Here is a 22,324-nt window from a genome sequence, read left to right on the forward strand (position 1 = left end):
AGGAGGAGGAGGAGGAGGAGGAGGAGGAGAAGGAAGGAGAAGGAGAAGAAGCACTATTTGCTTTCATAATATGTGACCCATGAATTCTGAACATGACAAAGTACTAAGGAGAGTTCCTTTAGATGTCTCTGTCACCCTAAATTTTTCATGAGGAAAAATTCTTCAAGTGAAGAAGACTGAATATTGAATGTCAATTTCTTTCTTCTTTGGTCTTCCACCATACTTCGAAGTGAATTTTATTATAGCATTATAGAGACCTACAAAAAATCTACTTTGTGTTCTGGATGAAGAACAAATCTCTGAACCACATGGGCCACAATCTATTTAGTCGTGGTGCAGTAGATACTTGAAGGAAGTTTTAGGAAGGCAAATTCAGAATATCTTTGGAGCAGGATATATTAATTGCTTTTTTCATACAGATAAAAACGGAACTTCAGGAATGGTCTATTTGTTACACAGGAAAAGGTACATTCTCTCTTGGCAGGGAAGGCATGGTGGCAGGAACTTGAGACAGCAGGTCACATTGTGTCCACAGACTGGAAGCAGAGAAAGATGAGTACTGATGTTCTGATATCACTGTTTCCTTTTTATTAATTCTGGAACGCTAGCCCAGAAAATGGTACTGCTCACATTAAAGTGGCCTCCCCACTTCAAATAACCCAGTCTAAACATTAGATCCTACGAAATTATGAAATTAACAATCAGGAGGAGAGAACTTGACTAATTATCATCTTCAAATTTAGGAGGGTTGTGATTTTTGTTTTAGGAATTCTATATTTTAGAAAAATTAGAGAGAAGCAAGGAGTCAAATCCTCTGATCCTAGGGACTCAGATTCACTTGTGAGTCTGAATCATAAGTCTCCTCACTGTGTTTGGTATTAGACATTATTTGCAGATTTATAGGCTCAGAATTAAACACCCTCACTTTACTTTATGTTATACAATTAGAGAAGCTGACCCAGGGGGAAAAATGCAATGTAAAAGCTTCCATTGAAAATGGAATATTTATTCTCTTGTATGTTTTATCTCTGAGGTTCACTTTCTCTTCTCAGTGTACAATTGCCAGGGTTTAATGACTGGTGATAATAGTTGCACCTTACTTATTCATGATGAAGTTCTCCTGTATATTCCATTGATCATGTTACCCACCCAGACTTTAGGTTTTCTCTTTATTGACCTGATTATTAGTTCACTAACCTCTGAATCACTTATAAAAGAATTGATTTGTCTTCATTACCTATGCTGTGCTTATAGGAACTTATCAAAATGCATTTTGTCTTATTCCTCTTGTGCAGATGCACATGCACATGAATGACTGAGTAAATGGAAAACTGAGGTCAACATCAGGTACGGTTCCTCAAGTGCTGTCTATCTTCTTTTGTCCTGGAGCTCATTGATCTAGCCAGGCCAGCTGGCCAGTGATCCTTAGAAAACTACTTGTGTTTGCTTTCAAAGGGCAGAGTGATTATAATCATGTACTTCCATCCTACATTTATTTTTAGCTCTGCTGGATATCAAACTCAGGTTTTCATGGTTGCACATGGTTAATTGACTCATTGAGCCATTTCCCTGGTACTTGACAGATCTTTTTGCACTACATAGATTAATGCATATTTTATAGCTCTTTACATTTCTTCATATGCATGTAAGGAACATAGCTATTGATAAACTTTCTGGAATAAGCAAACTCTTAGGGTTACCCGAGTTTTAGATACAGGTGTCATTCAACAACTACCTTAATTTGCTCTCTATTTCTTTGATAAAATACTATGACCGAGGTATATTAGAGAAAGGGAGGTTTGTTCAGGCTTACAGTTTGAGAGGGATGAGTGTCTATCACCATCATGGTAGAGAAGCATAGTAGCTGGTAGACATGGTGACTAAAGCACAAGGACGGGACCTCACATCCTAATCCGCAAGCACAAAGCAGAGTAAGCAAAGTTGCAATTGTATGAAACCCTAGCCCCTAATAAGTCTTCCTCCAGCAAGCCCATATCGCCTAAACCTCCCCCCATGGCATCGGCAAATAAAAATCAAGTTTTCCAGCCTACGGGGGCATTCTGGTTTAAACTACCACAGCCAACCTACCAAGAGTCAAACGAAAGGAGCTAAGGTATGCCTGTTAAGCTGCTAAGTGCAGCAGTGAGTAAGGGACAAGATGCCACGATGTTCCCATATTTCTCCTGATAGAATTCAGACTGACATCTGTAGTTAATTGCTCTATACTTCACCAATGACTTAAGAACAAGATGGATCCGGTGTTGAGTGTTTTGGAGCACACATCATCATGGAAGAAGGTCATTGTGTTTCACTTTCAGAGTGAGATGTGAACAAATATTTCTTCATCTCAGATAGGACACCAATGACAGGTCCAAGAGACAGTTTCACCCAGGACTCAGTAAGTGAACCAATGCGTATGTTGAACATGTTTACACAGCACTTTGAAGGGCTACTTACTGAAGCATGAGTGAAATTGAAGCAGCTGTGTCACCTTGAATCCTGAATGATAACCTCATGGAAACTGCATCCTGAAGGCTCCCTTTCAGTTGGCTTTCCATATACTATATATTCCTGCACCTTCCAAGGTCTTGGAGATGGGGTGAGGAAGGAAGGAATAATTTCTGGAATCCTAGGTAAGAACATTGTGGTCATCTCCTCTCCCCTTCTACTAAAGAGTGTCTACAACTCTATCACATTGCCATAGGCCTGACTACCTCTGAATTGTTCTGCTACAATAAAATAAGTAACACAGTAAGTGATGAGCACTTATTGCCATATGTTACAATGAGGTCAAATAAACTAGGGAAATGAGTGGGCTTCATATAATTGGTGAAAAGGGTGGCTAGAGCTAAAAAAGATGGAGATGAAGAAGGGATATATCTCAACTAACATTTTTAGAAATAACCTTTTGCTTGAAATTAAAGAAAGCCTCAATTGGGTAAATAAGTGGTTTGAGTTTGTGAATGAAGAATTTATAGGGAGAAGGGACATGACTATCCTGGCTGTGGAGCTAGACAATTTCTACTCCAAAACAACCATCCTATTATCACGCCCCCCCCAAATCCATTCTGCATCATAGTGTATTATTTACTATGTGTGGTTATGTTAATTTTCAATGTATCGACTGGAATACTGTTCTGTGCCAGTCAGCCAAGAAAAAAGCAAAGTAAATATATTCCTGGTCTTGGAGTAATCCATTGGATGATAGGGAAAGTGCTCCTTAGTCCTGGGTGGATCAATATGAACATTTTATATCAGAGTTAAGGTCTTTAGAGCCAGAAACTGGTCAAGATTTCTAGGGAGCTAGATGAAAAGAAAGGAAGGAAGAAGGAAGGAAGGAAGGAAGGAAGGAAGGGAGGGAGGGAGGAAGGGAAGGCGGGTGTGTGTGTGTGTGTGTGTGTGAGAGAGAGAGAGAGAGAGAAAGAGAGAGAGAGAGAGAGAGAGAGAGAGAGAGAGAGAAACAAACAAAGAGAGAAAGCTAAATTGGAACAAATATATGAAAAGGAGTCCTGTATGAAACAGATGGAACCTTTGTGCACTTGGACTGGGAAATACAAAAGCACATAAAAGTTACTGCATAAAGACATTGGTGTGGTTGCTATAGAGGATGAAGGATGGAATGAGGTGGTATCAGATGATGGAATGTGTGATGATTGTGTGTGTTTGTGTGATTGTGTGTGTGTGTGTGTGTATACACATGTGAAAACTAGAAGTCGACTTAAGTATCTTTCCTCAGAAGCTGTTTACATTTATTTTGAGATTTTATTTCTTTCTTGGACCAGTGGCTTGTCAAGTAGACTTGACAAGTTATACTGAAAATCTAAAGGATCTGTCTGTCTCCACCCTCCCAATGCAAGGATTGTGAACGATGATTTTTCATGCATGCCTTTTCCTCCCATGTTAATGCTATAAGCACTTTCTTTATGGGCTATTTACATAACCCCAGATCCCTGAATTTCTTATCAGTGAGCTAATTTTATCATTTAAAAAATTGTGATTGTGTGAGCTACAAGATCCAGTAGAATTGGAAACACACCTGTCACATCTATACAACTCCAGTGTCTACTGAAGAAAGGACACAAACCTAGACAGATTACAGAAATAGTGTATCAGCTATACCCTTCCCTGCATTCAAGGCTAACATAGATCCAATCTGGCTTCCAACTTATTTCAGTATTTTTGTGTTTGTGTTTCAGATCCTTATATTTCCTCTGTAATCCCTAGTGTTCTGGGTGAACGTTAGAATCTTGAAGAACATTGTCCTATAAAGTTCTGTCAATTTGCTCTTGGGCAAAGTTAGTTGGAAAACAAAACTTTGTTGGTGGAGCAGCTTAATCCATTATACATGCCCCATGAAGTTGTCAGTTAAAAGTGCTTAGGTGTTTTTGTGCTTTATGAACCATGTATGATAGTCACATCCCAGAAAACCTGTCCTTAGTTTTGGCTGAATTGCTATTCTAGCTGAGTTAAGGGATCTTCTTAACTCCACCAATAGAACTGCTAATACGGGGGTTGTGCATGAGACTAGTGAGTGAAGATTCCAGAGAGAGATCTCATAGAATCTTTAAAACCACATTGGAGAAGAATCGATCTTCCTTCTTCATAAGTGAGGCTTCTCAGGGAGCCTTAGGCAATGGCTCCGCTGCCTGTGATTGATTCTGTTTTGTTCTATTATGACAGACGTTGGTGATGAGCACTCATTGCCATATGTTACAATGAGGTTAAATAAACAAGGGAAATGAGTGGGTGTCATATAATTGGTGAAAAAGATGGAGAGCGCTAAAAAAGATGGAGGTGAATAGGGATATACTTCAACTAACATTTTTAGAAGTAACCTTTTACTTGAAATTAAAGAAAACCTCGACTGGGAAAATAACTGGTTTGAGTTTGTGAATGAAGAACTTATGGGGAGAAGGAACATATTATTGTATAAAATTGGTTAATCAAGTGTTGCTTTTAGAGTCAAATCTAACTAGTAAGGGAGAATAAGTCAATAAGAAAATTAATCTTGGTTTCCAGCAACAGAATATTGAATAAGGAAAATATGGCATATATCCTTTAATGTTTTTAGCAGTAAAGAATGCAGTAAATTTTTTTGTTGGTGGTGTTATTGCTGTTGTTTGGATTTTTGTAAGAAATTGCACACAGCTGGAAACAAAATTTTAATCATATCCAATAAACTGCAGAAAGAAAAAATTCACACTTTCTCTCATTTTTTAATTCTCACTTATATATACACATACAAGATTGTGTGTGCTTGTGTATTTGTGTTTATGTGATATTACATGCATAATTGTGAATATGGGTGGGTACATTAATGTGTTCTTATGTGAAGAACAAAGGTTACTACATATCTTCTATTTTCCTTTCTTCCCTCTTTCCTTTCTCCCGCCTCATTCAAGGGTCTCCTATTAAACCTGAAGACTGGTTCTTCAATGAGATTCTCAGATCCTCCTGACCTCTAGAGTGCTCGGGTTATAGACTAATACATGCACAATTTTTTTTTCTTACAAGATTTCTGTTGATCTGAGCTCAAATTCTCATGTGTTTGTGATAAACACTTTCACCTACTGATCCATCTATCTCCCAGCCCACAAGGAGGAACTTTCTGAAACAGTGTGGTAGACCACTATGGGTGTGCAACAAAACTCACGGAACTGTATGGCCCTGGACAAGTGTAGAGGAGTGCAGGGTTTTTCAGGGAGGAGAAAGTAATCATCAAAGAGGGAGGGAGCATGGTCATGTGGCATGTCGAAGGACACATTGCAGTGGGGGCTCCTGGTGACAGACCACAGTCTAAAGTACAAGTTCTCTCACCCAAATACCAGATTCAACAAAAGGGAAGCTCCCTTCACAGGTAACTTCTGCCTGCTTCTTAACATTGTTTCCAAAGGAAGTGAGGAGTATTAGAGAGATTTTAGTTCTAGCTATTGATTCTGTCCTTGGTGTGTCCTTCCATAAAACAGGGTTCCTGTCACTTTATAATAAAGGAAAACATGTCAATCTTAACTTTAAAAAACAATATACTTTTTAGGAACCTTTTTCTTTCCATCCTTCCCTCCCTCCCTTCCTTTCTTCCCTCACTTCCTTCTTCCACTCCTTTCTCTCTCTCTCTCTCTCTCTCTCTCTCTCTCTCTCTCTCTCTCTCTCTCTCTCTCTCTCTCTCTCTCTCTCTCTCCTCTTTTCATTATATGGCATCCTAGAATCTCCAGCTACTGTGTAGAGCTGATTTCACTCTGTACCTCAGAGAGATTATTTATGGACTTACACTGTATTCGTGAATGACTGATGACTGGGTGGCTTATCTTGGACATATGCTTACCTTAAATCTTTGGTAGGTGACTTAAATCCACTTCAGGCCTGACTAGCGTTGATTACACTTGTTAGCCAAATTTCTCTCTGTTCTCATCATAAGAACTATTTACCAAGTTTACCATATAGCTTCATTGTGAATGAATTATTCTACTTTCTTTCGAAAGTAGTTCTTGGGACTAGAGGGATAACTCAGACAATAGCGTTCACTATACAAGCATGAAACCTCAGCTTGATGCCCAGTATCCAAGAAAAAAATTCAGATCCAACCAAAAAAAATTTAGCATAATATAAGCACTTGCAAGTCCAGTTCTGGACAGGTAGAGAGAGACATGTCCTGGGGCTTTGCCTGCCAGCCTCTTCAGAACCTGTCACTTGCTAATTTTATGTTTTTCTAAGATAATTTACTTTCAGTTTGTTTTGGAACCACTTAGGCAAAGGTTCAGAGTGAGTGAGTATTTAGCAGGGGAGTTACTCTGTGGATTCTCATGTATATCTATCTGGGAGCAACATCAAAGCTGCCCATTCTGCTGGAGCATAGTGTGTCTGCTGCTTGGAGCATAGTGTGTCTGCTGTTTGGAGCATAGTGTGTCTGCTGCTTGGAGCATAGTATGTCTGCTGCTCGGAGCATAGTGTGTCTGCTGCTCGGAGGCCACTGTGCTTTCACAGTTTCCTTTCGGTCTGCTCTTGACTGACTCTGCTCTCTGTCTGTGGATGGTTGTAATTTTGATTGTTGTTTTTCTTTCTGGTTCTGGAGAAACACCCAGGTCTCTTTACCATGAAACTCCCTAACCTTTCCCGCTGTATGACTCTCTGAATTGACCCTTAAGCATATACAGGCTAAGGGTAACTTTCTCATAGCTTGTTTAGGTACATGATTGATTGGCCTATGATGTTTTAAAAATATAATTGGTTTGTAGTTTATTCAGGTAGACAAAATATAATGGTATTATATACTCAAGATCACAGAAAATTACAAAGGAGAGAGAAGGGGGTACTACTCATAACAAATTATTGAAATTGGAAAATACTAGATGTTATAGAATTATTTTATATTCTGTCAAAAATATCATAAAAGAGGCTTTCTGGAAATGGATTCAATAATGTGACTATGCCATAAATACTCTAAGTACAAATAGCTTATCACTCACTTCTGCTCTGTGAAACATCTTTGTAATATTTTTAAGAAATAAAAATGAGGCTGAGGTGGCAGCTTGGTTTGGAAAGTACATGGCAAATAAGCTTGGAGACCTGAGTCTAGTCTCAAGAATTCATGTAAAAGAAGCCAGCCATCATGATTGACACTCATTATCCCAATGAGGAGTCAGTGAAGACAGGACAAGTCCTGGCCAAGATGGAGAGCTCCCAGGAATTGTTCCTCTGTTCACAGGTCCACACACATTCATATACATCCATGCACATGGCTGACCCCATATACTCATGAACATCACACACACACACACACACACACACACACACACACACACACTAAATCAAGATGTAGAACTGAGGTTTCTGTATATTTGTCATCTGTCAAGCCTTATAAAAACTGTGCAAATTTCAATAAATGAGCAATTGCCAAGCCATGGGGAGGCTCTGACTTTGGAAATAATGTAGGGAGCTCCTGAGAAATGAAGCCCCCAGGTTACTGCTAGGTGTAGCTCCCACTCAACTAAATCTTCAAAAGGAGCTGTTTGTCTCCCTTATCTGATCTGCAACCTCATTGCAATTCTAAGTCCTGATCTGCCACAATTCAAATGATACACACAAGGTTAATTATTTCACTAAATGTGTGACCTTAAGTCTTATTTTAAAAATATACCTTTATCATAAGATATTCAAAGATTTTAGAATATACAAATAAAATTAAAAAGGGAAGTTTTCACCTCGTTAGTACTTTTTTATAATTTCTTTTATTAGATATTAATTTTATTGACATTTCAAATTTTATCCCCTTTCCTCATTTCCCCTCTGAAAATCCTCCTGTCCTATCTCCCTTCCCCCTGCTCACTAACCCACCCACTCCTGCTTCCCTGTCCTGGCATTCCCCTACATTGGGGCATTGAGCCTTCAGAAGGCCAAGGGCCTCTCTTCTCATTCATGTCTCACAAGGCCATCCTCTGCTATATATGTGACTGGAAGCTTGAGTCCCTCCATGTGTACTCTTTGGTTGGCACCTCACTAGTACTTTGAATCCTCATGTATATATCCCATGTGCAAAATGTTTTTAATTTTATTTTTGATACTTTCATGCATTTGTATAATGAATTTCCATAGTTTTCCATTCCTGTCTCTCATTCTCATCTTCCCCTGGTGGAGCCAATCTCAGTAAGCCCCTTTTTTACCTTCATGTCTCCATTGTATCTGTGGCCACTGAATTTTATTGTAGTTGCTTACCCAAATGTGAGTGAGAGGCTACTTAGTGGAGTATGGACAATGCAGAACTTGAAATCGGCCTCAGTGTTGAGAGTGGGTGATAGGGTGTTTATCTCTAAGTGGAGCAAAGATGCTATCCAAGGCTCAGGAAACATCACAGAAGATGAATTGGGGAAAACCTAAGTGCCAAAGAATGAGAAATATGAAAGCAAAAAGATGTTGTCTGGGCATGATAAAGCCATTTCACTAATGGACTCACTGCATAAGACCTGTACTATACCAGCCCCTGAAATCCTTGTGGATGAGGGACGGATCCTGACATCCAAACCTACCGTAAAGAATGATTGAAGGTTAGCTATAGTTGGGGGATGAGTGTCATTTCCATTAGTGATGTAGTCACTGACATGTTGCCATATGGAAAATATCCTGCAGATAATGGCTGGTTATGTAGAATTTCTCCAAATATAAGTATTTCATAGACATCCAGTATTTTTAACCTGCAGGCTGAGGTATTGCTAAATGTGATTCAAATTAAGAGTATTTATTTTCAATGTATTTCTTCCATAAAAAAAGTTATAAATCTTTTTCTTGGACTCACTAAAGCATCATACAAGTTAAGACATCCTGCCAACTCTAATGGATGTATAGCCCTCCATATTCTGTTTTTATCATTACTTATTTTCAATCATCCATGGTAAAAATTTGACTTGTGATTGACTATTTTGCTATTAACGAGTAATGCAGTAGCAAAATATCTTGGGTTCTGATTTGTATTGTTTTTATTACTTTTTACAAATTATTATATTCACTAGAACTGCATCATAGAATTATGAGAGGGCGAATTGTGCCCGATTGAGCAAAATAGCTGAGGAGACATTGGTCATTTTGCAGAGTCCCATAGAGCCAATACCAAGTGGAATGGTCTGGCCATGCAGACCATGTAGAATTGCCCACTCTTTGAGAGAAGAGTATAGGTGTGAGATGGTCAACACGAATGGAAAACTGGACATGATCCGGAACCATCAAGGAGATAAGCATCATTAGGTCAGTGGAAATGCAAGGACCATGGTTTGTCCTAGGGTTCTAGATTGAATACAAAAGGAAAAGGGAACCGAGCATCAGCATTCACTTCCTTTCATTCAGACTGTGCTGTGGTCAGTCGCCTCACGTCCTTGGCACCAGGATGAACAGTACCCTTGAACTGTGAACCAAAATAAATCTTTATCATAGCACCAAGGAGGTAACTTATGCATTGACATGAGGAGAGGTAGTCAGCCCTTATCAGAGTCTCACACAGTGAAATGGAGAGAGATTCTTTGCAGTCTCTTCTTGCTGTAAACTTTCTGGAGCCTTTAGTTAGCCAGGACTCAGAACAGATCTGATGTGACACTCTACTCCTCCTTTTCTTCCCGATGTCTTATCTCTTTCCTTGTGTTTCCACAATCCATGGACAAGCACATGGATGGATTTAGACAATTGCAGTGACCGTGTATTTAAAGAGAAACTGGAAACAACCCAGATGTCTTTCAACAGAGGAATGGGTACAGAAAATGTGGTCCATTTACACAATAGAATACTACTCACCTACTAAAAACAAGGACTACATGAAATTCACAGGCAAAAGGATGGAACTTGAAAATATCCTGAGTGGGGTAATCTAGTCACAAAAGAACACACATGGTGTGCACTCAATGATAAGTGGATATTATCCTAAAATTTCCGAATACCCAATTCCTAGACCAAATGAAGCTCAAGAAGAAAGAAGACCAAAGTGTGAATGCTTCAGTGCTTCTTAGAATGGGAAACAAAATACTCACAGGAGGAAATATGGTGACAAAGTGTGGAGCAGAGACTGAAGGAAAGGCTATATAGAGACTGTCCCACCTGGGGATCCATCCCATATACAGTCACCAAACCCAGATGCTATTGCTGATGCCAGGAAGTGCTTGCTGATGGGAGCCTGATATGGCTGTCTCCTGAGAGACTCTTCCAGAGCCTGACAAATACAGAGGCAGATGCTGGCAGCCAAAAATTGAACTGAGTGCAGGGTTCCCCTAGGGAGGAGTTGAAAAAGGAACTGAAGGAGCTGAGGGGGGTTGCAGCCCCGTGGGGAGAACAACAGTGTCAATCTGTCGGTGGGAATGGACCACCAACAGAGAGTGCACATGGAGGGATGCATGGCTCCGGCCTTGTATATGACAGAAGATGGCCTTGTTGGACATTAGTGGGAGGAGCATCCCTTGGTCCTGTAGGGGTTCAATGCCCCAGTGTAGGGGAAGGCAGGAGTCCGGGGGGAAGCACCCTCATAGAGGCAGGAGGAGAGGGGATGGAATAAGGGGGTTCCAGAGGGGAGGCCTGGAAAGGGGATGACATTTGAAATGTAAATAAAGAAAATATCTAATAAAAGAAACAAAAAGAAATTTAAAAAAAGAACAGAATTATCCATATGCACAAGAGCTAATCCTATTTTCTTTGCACATTTACAGCACTAAGATTGAGAGCTGATCATGTACTTATCACAGACAGTTATTCTTTTTGTAGTAGTAGTAGTAGTACTGTCATAGTCTGAATGCTAACTGTAATAAATCCTTAACTAAATTTTTATTATGAAACAGGACAATCAATACTACATGTTTCACATGTTAACTAAAGGATCTAAACATTCATCCTCTTCAGGCCTCAGATCATGATTTTATTTTTAAAAATAAGGAAAGGCAGAATAGCTGTTTCTGGAGATTATTAGCTGAATTGGCAAAAATCTTAACATCTATCAGATGTGGTGTGCAGTCAGTTTTAAAAAACTATGTGGTTATTTATATTATTATTTCCTATAATACTACAAAGTCCTAAATCAATTATAAAAGACTATATTTGATTCTATATTAAATTTATGTTTACGAAAACAATAGGAAATTATATCTGTGAAATAAAAGTATGAACACTAACAAAGAAATATCATGCCACCATAATAAAATTTCCTTCAACTATCAAATTCTGGGTGGAGTAAAGAGATATTTCTGAAAATCCAAAATACCTGAAAATAGAGTTTCCGGTAACTGTCACGCATTAGATGGACCTGCTGTTGAGCTTTGAGTGTGTAACAGAGGAGGCTGCGGTCTCCCACAGCATCTGCCAAGGTGACCAAGGTCTGATCTTAGGGAATCAGTCTTGCAATGATTGCAAATTAGCAAACTGAAACTCAATCAATTGATTTGTCTTGTGTGTGGAGAAAACCTGTGTGAATAAAATGGGAAGGTCAGCCAGAGACCAACCAAGGACAGCTCCAGGACTCAGGGCTGTTGCCATGCATACTGCAATGTCTATGGTAGGTGGTAACTACATGGTGATGGACCAACTTCCAGCCAGAGGAGCTGCTCTCAGTGAGTGGTATATGAAAGCATTTTCACACGCTGATGTGCTAGTATTTTGAAATCCATCCTTGAGTTCACAATCTGGCCATTCAATTTCCCATCCTGTACACTGAGAGAAAGAGTTTTAGAAGTTTCATTTTACATGTGAAAACAGAAATGTCCTGCAGTGCAGAAGTAAATGCCTCTGAGGGTAACAGCTGTGTCAGTTAGAGCACAAGGGGATTAAATGACAAAACTAATAGTTTACAGGACACGCAATTGTGATTCAACATTTCTCAGATGCAGGTAATTCAAGTACATCTCTCTTCACTGCTCTCAATCAGTTGCATTCAGCAATGTGGTTGTTAGTTTTTAGAGATCAACTTTCTATAACCTATACTGCAAAGAGAGTCTCAGTTGAGGATCTCATCGGGTTGGCCTGGTATGGGATTGTCTTAATTGTTAATTATTATCAGAAAACCCAGTTCGTTGTGGAAAACATTATGAACTGGGAAGGTAACCTAGATTATTTTTATTGCTTAATGTTTCCATATAAAAATCATTGCTGACAATGTGAGTTAGTCATCAAACTAAATATAAATTCTTTATGTCATTTAGAAGAGCTTTTTGTATGTGTGTATGGGTGTGTGTGTGTGTGTGTGTGTGTGAAAGAGAGAGAAAGAGAGAGAGAGAGAGAGAGAGAGAGAGAGGGAGAGAGGGAGAGAGAGAGAGAGAGTCGTGTGTGTGTAATAAATATGGTAAAAAGGCGCAAACCATCAGCATCTCGGGTTTCCTCATGGTCTAGAACTTTTCTTTACTCCACTGCAGGTATTTAAACTCTGCTTTAAAATATCTACTTGTGAGTACCTTTGAACAAAAAGGCAAATTTATTTCTGTGTCTATGAACCATGCAGAGATGTGCTTTTTAGCCGAAGCAAAGTCTCATCATTAGAATGGATACTAAACACAAGCACTTCAAATTGCAGATATGACGTTATGTATTTCTTTGTGTCTTGAATAGGGCTGTCGGGGTAGGGTTCAAGCAGACATCTCATTTATTTATAATATAGATAAATTATTAAGCATCTTTCTCCAAATTTCATGAGCTCTATTCTAAATCTTAAAATTTAATATTCCACATTTGGTATGTGGCAACAACTCTCCAATGCGGGATCAAAGCTGGATGCCTATGAATAAATCTTCTTGCCTGAGGCCGCAGAGTAGTTCAGGGACGAAGAGGAAATCTAAAATGTCAGGTAGACTAGTTTTGTGCATTTAACCCAGACACTGGTCGGTCACAGAACCTGAAAAAATCATTTAATCCTCTGCAAGCTGCTATTCATATGTGCACCCAACATACCAAGTATCGCAGAAAGGATATCACTCACTCATACCACACAGCTAGGAACTGTCTCAAACACATGAAACAGATAGTTGGGAAAGCAAAACAGTGAATTCCTTCCTGCCCTTTCTTGTCTGCGATCCTAGGAAACTCCTCAGTACTTCTAAGACATTTTCAAAATTTGCAAATGCACATAGTGGTACACGCATATCATATAGGTACATTGTGTTAGACTTGTCCCTAGTGTATTTCTGTCTGGAAGTATTTACACAGTCAGTGGCAATTTATTTATTTTAATTGAATTTGTATTGTTATTTTTAAAGCATTGGTTTATTTATTTTTTGAAAGCGTCATTCATGAACACTATGTACTTAGATAACATCTACCCTCTACACTATTTCTTGTTCTTCGTGATGTGTGTATGGATTATAGGTACACACATTTTTATTTGTGTATGCAGGTACATATGAACACGTATCTGTATACATGTGAACATGTATCTGTGTACACATGGAAGCCAGAAGTCAGTTGTAGAATTAAATATTTAATAAATAAATCCCATTAGCAGAATCCTTACCCATCTCAATGGTTTGTGTTTCTGAATAAAAGAGACACATGCAGAATTTATGTTGTAATATACCTTAGGAAGCACAATAGCTGGCCCACTGCTTAACTTCCAATACCTCCCACTGATAATTCCAAGTTACTACTTACTAAATTCTGTGTTCTATCTTGGCTGATCTGGATGCAAAGGGCTGCCCAACTGGACTCCACTCTAGACCTTGCTGTCCCATCTTCTTCAGATTGCGGCCATGCCTGTCTGTCCTATACTCTTCTCATCCATGGCGTCTCTCCTCTCCTCCACATTCTCCCAGCATGGAGGATCTCCTTTCTCCTCCTGGTCCCAGCCCGCTAAATTCTAAATGACTGGCCTCTGTCTCTCCTCCCCAGCTCTTAGCGGTTAGCATCTTTTATTTACTAATCAGAACCAACTGGGGGCAGGGTTCCAGAAGCCATGTGCAGACACTCATGGAAGCAGTTTTTTGGGGGGAACATAATCAGCATTCACAATACAAGCAGCTATATTTTATTAAAATATATTTAAAAAGTCTTAAGGACAGAAGCGAGAAAGAGCGGTAATTTTTAAAGTTATATAAAGAGTAGAGGAATATTATAACATATTAGGTATATGAGGATAGATTAGTAAATTTACTCTTAAACATAACATTTCATAGCCATAATTTTACATTGGTAGAAATCTTTACATTTTGATGTAGAATTGAACTTATGTTTTCTTACATTGGTACAAAATTTAAATACTGATACAGGTTTAAAGTTTTCATTTGTATAAATCTTTGCATATTAATACAAAATTTAAAATTAATCTTGTTACTCTTGGATAGGCATTATGCCTATGCAACTCAATTAAGAGTACAAGTCAGTCCTTCTAATAGCTGCTATTATAAACTATTTAGGATGATTAAGAATGCAATTAAAGGTCAGATAATAAGCTCATGGTAATATTAATTCCTAATTTAATTATAATAAAGTGTTTTCAATATTATTCAAATAGTAAATAGCTAAGAGTAGTTAAGATTTAACAGTTGAGATATACTATATATAGATAGATAGTCTTCAAAAGCATCAGAGATCTACAGAATATGGCATTTAAAATAATTTGATTATTAATAGATATTTTGATTAAGAGGCATGCCTACTCCTGACAGTACCACCATTCCACTTCAAAGAAGATGTTGAACATCATTACCTTCAACTGGAGTCACTTCATTTGTGGCAAGTTTGCCACTGGGTAAGAAATACCCTAATTTCATTCTACAGACAATTTCTGTCCAAAAATGGGCACACAAATGCAGGATAGTCAACTGCTAAGCTTTGCCAAGACAGGGTTAGCTAGCCCTTCATAATTCCTGCTTCATTTAAGGTCTGTCAAATGGTTCTGGACCAGAAGACTGAAGAGAGATGTTCAAATGTTATGAGGCATATTGAGCACTGCCTAGGCAGTCAGCTGTCTCTACAAATTGTACAAATTTTGGAAGCTATGACTTTGTGCTTCCTACAAATTCAGGAAATATTTGTTTCTGATGGACTTGAAGACTAGTTATAGTCTCATAACTGAACTTCAGTTATTTAACATTAAAGAAATGTTCTAAATTTGAAAGGATGGTTTTCAGATGGTACTACAAGTTAAATCAAACACAATACATGTATAGAATTGTAAAGTCTTTAAGTTAGGATAGATAAAATCCTTTCTCAGTTGCCAAATACGATGGACTGGATGTTATAAGTGTGTGTCATACCTTACAATTTACATAATTGTTTTAAGTATGTTCAATATATATCTGAAAGAAAGGAGCCTTTTTTTTAATTAGGCAAAAAGTGGAAAATGTGGCTGCATGTATTATAAAGGCTAATTATGCTCCCCCAAAAGCTGCTTATATGACTGTCTGGTCATAGCATCTGGGAATCTGCCCCCAGTTGGTTCTGATTGGCAAATAGACGATGCCAACAGCTAATAGCTGAGGAGGACAGACAGAGGCAAGGTTATTAGAATTTACTGGGCTTGGGACCAGCCCAGGTGGGCAGCCTTCTGGGTCCAGAGTAGCCAAGATAGAACACTGAATTTAGTAAGTAGTAACTTGAAATTATTTGTGGGAGGTAGTGAAGGTTAGGCAGTTCCAAGTTTTTGTCAAATTAGAAAAAACAGACTCTTTTCTTTCAGATATACACTGAACATAATTAGAACAATTATGTAAATTGTAAGGTATGGTACACACTTATAACAACTAGTGTGCTGCCTAAGCCTATTACAGTATAATGGCTCTGTGTGTGTGTGTGTGTGTGTGTGTGTGTGTGTTTTATTCAAGAATACAAACCATTGTGGCAGGTAGGAACCTGCCACCAGGATTTATTTTTTTATAATATTTAATTCACCAGTGAACTTCTGTCTTATTTCTTGGATATTGTAAAGTACATCTTGTTTTTTGAGACAGGGCTTCTCCTTGTCCTGGAGCTCACCAATTCAGTGTTGCTGGCTGGTCAGCAATCCCCAGAGATTTTCCTGTCTTCACTTACCCGGGCCTGTGATTAAAAGTGAGTGGTATAGGGCAGGTTTATTTTTTGTACGGTCAGAAGATCCAGATTCAGGACTCCATGCTCACACTCCAAGCATACTGGACTGTCAGAGGTATCTACACAACACATACCAGGTTTTCCCTTCTGAATTTTATGCTCTGACAAGTGGTTCCATCTTTACCTCGATTCCAAAGACAGCTTTAAAAGAGGAAGAAACACTGGCTTTCTCTGTTCTTTTTGTTTTCCTATCAAAAGAAAACTAAGTAATTCCTTATTTGCATAATTAACAAGAACAAAGTCAGAACCATTAACCAGCAAGATCTTTGTAAAGAACAAACCAAAAAAACAGCCAATTAACTATAGTGATTTCTTTTAACACAACTAAAGGGGTGATAAGGAACATTCAAACCTGAGTAAAACCTGATGGCAGGTGGGTTAGCCAAGTTCTCTAAGTGAATTTTGAAAGGCATTTTTGATGCCTGTTTTCAGGTTCAGTCCTCAGATGTAAGATTTTCTTTTATAGGAAAATGAAGTGATGTTTAATGTCACATTGATGCTGCAGTGAATACTCAGTTCCTCCAGACCATAATCGGTACTGTGGTATTTGTAAACTACCTATGTTCCTGAAGGCACATTTAGAGAAGATAAAAAATCTAGTGGTATTTGGATGCAGGCCATGAGTTCTGTAATTGGTATTCCGACTATTCACACAGGCCAAAAATAAAAGACCTCTGTTATGCTCTGTCCAACCCTAGCCAAACTGCATCCAATCCAAGTCTCTTTGCAAAAGAGGCATCTTAGCACAGAATCTCTGGATAATCTACATTTTTAACCTTCTTTCCCTCCCCCTGAAATTTATGTTTTGCAGGGCAAATGATACTGGCTTGTTTTCCTTCAAAGATCACTTGCCTGTAACTCAGATAATTATCATGGATACCAACCGAACAAACTCAGAAGTTGCTTGGAGAATTGGCCCCTTGCGTTGCTATGGTGACCGTGAGTACAACACCCCTCCTCCCTCCCCCATTCTCTGAATTGCACAAGCATGAAATATTTTGGTCCCCTTATCCTTTTTTTTTTTCCTTCAGTGTCCTCCCTGTCAGGAAAATTTCCCACAAGCCCATTGCTTTTCATACGCCAGTAACACCAAACCAGGCATTTATAAGGCGTCTCTGCTTTACAGGACACTTCTGGAATGCCGTCTCATTTTCTACGGAAGCTTCTTACCTCCACTTCCCGACCTTCCACACGGAATTCAGCGCTGACATTTCTTTCTTTTTTAAAACTACTGCTTTATCTGGAGTTTTTCTAGAAAACCTTGGCATTAAAGACTTCTTCCGACTTGAAATGAGCTGTAAGTGCCATCATTTATGAGTTCAAGTTAGTGAGCCACAGTGCAGGATTCTACTTTTATCTGTGCCACCAGCCATCAGTACAGGTTTTCAGTGTCAAGCTAATATCACTGGTTATCGGGAAAGTTATCACTGAAGTTGTCAAATCCATGGTAATGTGTTATGATTTATTATGTTCTATCAGCCTTTTTCATTGTTTTATCAGGATATGTATATAGCCAAAGTAACCATGCAAGTGCACACCTTTTGCAGGCTCCATTTTTTACTAAGACATTCTTTATTAAGCAGAACACTGCTGCTTATCTAGCAGGATTAGGGAGACCCAGGTTCAGATAGAATCTGTTCCAAAAAAAAAAAAGAATGAGGTACAGGATAATTGAGGAGGAACTTGGACATCGACCTCTAGCAGGCATGTCCAAGTAACACAGACACATACACACACACACACACACACACACACACACACACACACATAACACACACATACACTCATATTCATACATCCACACATACTCATACATAGTCACATACATGAACACATGCATGCACGCACATACGCAGGTACACAAATTCACACACACACACACACACATAACACACACATACACTCATACTCATACACCCACACATACTCATACATAGTCACATACATGAACACATGCATGCACGCACATACGCAGGTACACAAATTCACACACACGCACACACACGCACACACACGCATGCACACAATTTCTTATCCCCCATCAATAGAAGAGCATAACTAGTCAGTGACAATTTATGCCTATTCTCCACCTCTTTCTACAGAAGCTGTGTGTGTGCTGGTTTAGATACACGATTTGTCCCTTTGTTAGAGCATCACCCCTCTCTGTGACATCTGTGAAATAATGATTATGAATCCTGATGAGGACTAAAGAAATATGGATTGGAAGACTTCCTACTTTGAGTTACTGCATGCCAGCATGCTAGCAAAATGCGTGAAAGTACCAAAAGGAAAAAAATGCAATGTTTAATTCAGTTTTATTAAAATGTAAACATATTTCAGTCTGTTTCAGTAACAATAACTTTAAAAGTCTGTCCATAGGTTTGTATTTCTGTGTAGTTATCAATGACTTCACTAAAGTCGATTTTCTGTACTTGTTCATGTTCAAATGAGACTACAAATTGTATTAGATTATTTATCTTCTATTACACCTAGAAGACTGTTTTTTATATTTTATTCATTGTCAACAAGATCTTTTTTCATAAAAACTCACAGATATTCAAAAGGTATGGGAAGAATTTTCAACACAAGGACAAGTTTGGTAAAGCATATAATTTTTATAATAGACCTTAAAAATTTAACGAATGTCCAAAATGTTCAAGTAACCAAAAACCTTCCCAAATATATCTTAGTGAAGAATACATCAGAGATTTCTCTCCTATTTGGTAGAAATTGAGCAAAATTATCAAGGGTTTGCAATGGCGTGAGTTCCTTTGACACTAATGCTGACACCTGTGTTTATTTACATTCAGATTACAGAGCATAGTGAAAACTACAAAGATGGCAGGGAGAAGCTGCTTTCTTACTCTTAAAAGCAATGACCTTCACCAGATTTTTCATAGACCCAGTGGAGTAAGCGCAGTTACTCATATTAACTGTTCTCCAGGTTATAATATTTACTAAGTCATAAAATGTATTAATTTAAGGGTCAATTTTGCTTTGTTAAAAATTAACATGGACTTTAGGGCGTGTATGTGTCCATGTGTGTTTGTGTGCCTTTGGTTATAGAGTGATACATCATTAACATTCCTTACAATTACCCGCGAAGGATGATTATAAAACAATAAAGACGTCTAGAGGGCTTGAGAGAGAGCTCAGACAGGGGAGCACTTGCTCTGCAAGTTCGATAACCTGAACTTTTCACAATTCACGTGAAAAGTAAAAAGGCAAATGTGAAATGTGATGTAGTTGTAGGGGACTATAATCCTCGTTTGGGGGAGATAAAGAGAGTCCTTTTAAGCCAGTGAAAAAAAGTGCCTCATACTGTGAGGTTGGGAGGCATGCTGAAGTATGACATCAAAGATGTCCTCTAGTGTCTCAGTGAATGTGCACACACATGAATGAGCACCTCTGCACACATGTGTACCAGCACATCCATGAATGGACACACACACACACACACACACACACATACAGAGATAAATAAACACATGTAATGTTAAACGTATGTTCCACTCTCTGTTGATCTCCAGTCCTTTACACTGAACGCTCTTCGTTACCTGTACCCACCTGGCTCTTACTCTGCTCTTGCCACAGCTGCCAGAGCTTGTCCTTCAGCATCCCTATACCTTTGTCTAGATGGATGTTTTCCAAGAGTCTGAGTGAGTTGATGGACCAGATCACGGTGATGTAACTGCTTGAGATAACCTTGAAAGCTAAGCAAACATTTTAACCACAGATATTGGAAATTTGAGAGTTTGACAAAATGTGACCAGCCCATTTGTAGGAGGTAATGGTGGAAGGGTTTGTGTGAGTATACAGCAGATGGGTCAGCAGCTAAGTGTTTCCTTTGTAGTTTCAGACTACACACAGGAAAGAAAGTGTCTCTGTGCTACTTTTTACTTTTTTATAGTCCAAGGACTCTAGATACATTAATGGAGGAAGCTCTTGACATATTGGTGTAAAATAAAAATATTTTATTTATACGTAATTTGATCAGACTCTGAAAAGCATGTTGAATGCTAACTGTTCCTTAATGTGAACATAATAACCTTAATGTCTACCTAATAAAAAGCAGGCCCTGCAGCCTTTTCATTCACTAAACCCATAGTCAATGTTATGCTGTATTATCACAAGCTAATGAACAATGATTGATTGTTAATTACAGATCAATGTATAAACTGTTTGTACTTTGTGACAGTGCACTGTTCCCTGTGTCTTTAAAAATTCAAGTTAGTGTTAAATTTTAAAAAACACAAAACTATCATGAAATTGTTTAGTGTTTACTATTATCATACTGTCAAAACTGCTTACTAAGCACAAACAACTCTTGTTAAGTGTAAGACCTCAGTCTGGGGATGGAGTTCCGTAGGAGAGGGAAGGACTGGCATATACAAGACCCAGAATTCATTTCTCATCAATCAAAATTAATAAATATATAAACATAAAATCAGAAAACTATAAGGCCTTATAAATATAAACTTATAAACTAATTAATATTATTGATGTTATTACTACCGTAAAGGAAAAGAGCTCAAAGAAGATGTCAAAAACCTCACATGTGTTAGAAATTTATACAGTCACATTATTCATTGAAGCAAATAGATTTTTCTTTTAAATTGTTTTATTTATTTACATTCCAAATGCTGCCACACTTCTAGGTCCCCACTCCAAGAGTTCTTCACTCTCTCCCCATTCCCTTTTGCCACTGAGAGGATGTCCCCCCAGTACCTCCTCAACCCATCCAATCCTACCTCACCCCCTACCCCATCTGGCATAGCCCCCTTTCCAGGGGTATCAAGTCTCTACAGGACTAGACACATCCTTTCCCACTGAGGCCAGACAAGGCAGTCCTCGGCTACATATGTGCTGGGGACCAGCCCATGTATGCTCTTTGGTTGGTGTCTTAGTCTCTGGTAGCTCCCAAGGGTCCATGTTCACTGATACTATTGATCTTTCTATGAGGTTGCAATCCCCTTCAACTCCTTCAATACTTCCCCTAACTCTTCCACAGGAGTCCAGACCTCAGTCAATGGTTGGCTGGACTTATCTGCACCTGTCTCAGTCAACTGCTGTTAGAGCCTCACAGAGAACAGCGGTGCTAGACTCCTGTCTGCAAGCACATCATGGCATCAGTAATAGTGTCAGGGTTTGGTGCCCACCCATGGGATGAATCACAAGGTGGGCCAGTTACTGGGTAGCCTTTTCTTCAAATCTCCACTCCATTCTTGTCCTTGCATTTCTTTTAGAAAGAAGCAATTCTGGGTCAAAAATTTGGAAGGTAGGTTGGTGACTCCATCCCACTATTGGAGGCCTCTACAGGTGGTTTCTATAGGTTGTATCTCTCCACTCTTGGGCATTTTGACTAAGGTCATCCCCTTTGTATCCTGAGAGCCTCTCACATTCCAGGTCTCTGAGACATTCTAGACATTCCTCCACCCTACCCCCATCCTCTGAAGCTGAGTATTTCAATTCATTGTTCTGGCCATTTGAGCTTCCCTCATGTCTCCCCTCATATCTCATCCTTCCCACCTACTACTCTTCCCCTCTCCTCTCCCAACCGGGTCACTCCCTTAAAGATGTACTTTTTATGCTAAAGAGTTCATAGCAAGAGATCCTGCACACCAGATGCTTGGAAAGGAATTGACCTTTAACAGATTTAGTTAGTCAGAATAGATATAGTCCCATCTCCAGAGTACTCCTCTTAGCTATCCAAAAAACACTTTCCAAGCTTGATATACATAAACTGTTAGACAGAGACAAGGTTTCTAGACTTCCAATCCCCTTCATTTTGGGT

The 22,324-nt window shown here is 38.9% G+C and overlaps 1 protein-coding gene across 5 annotated transcripts in view; it reads left to right on the forward strand.

Annotated features, from left to right (window-relative positions):
* Positions 1-22,324, forward strand: part of Cntnap5 (contactin associated protein family member 5) — a 910,241-nt gene that overhangs the window by 731,267 nt on the left and 156,650 nt on the right. For all 5 annotated transcript variants that reach the window (XM_031380047.1, XM_031380056.1, XM_031380065.1 and 2 more), the window contains 2 exons: positions 17,342-17,469; positions 17,657-17,827. In XM_031380047.1, coding sequence (XP_031235907.1) covers positions 17,342-17,469; positions 17,657-17,827 — 299 coding nt within the window. The remainder of the gene's footprint in view (positions 1-17,341; positions 17,470-17,656; positions 17,828-22,324) is intronic.

Source organism: Mastomys coucha, unplaced genomic scaffold (genome assembly GCF_008632895.1).
Source record: "Mastomys coucha isolate ucsf_1 unplaced genomic scaffold, UCSF_Mcou_1 pScaffold1, whole genome shotgun sequence".
Classification (NCBI taxonomy): domain Eukaryota; kingdom Metazoa; phylum Chordata; class Mammalia; order Rodentia; family Muridae; genus Mastomys; species Mastomys coucha.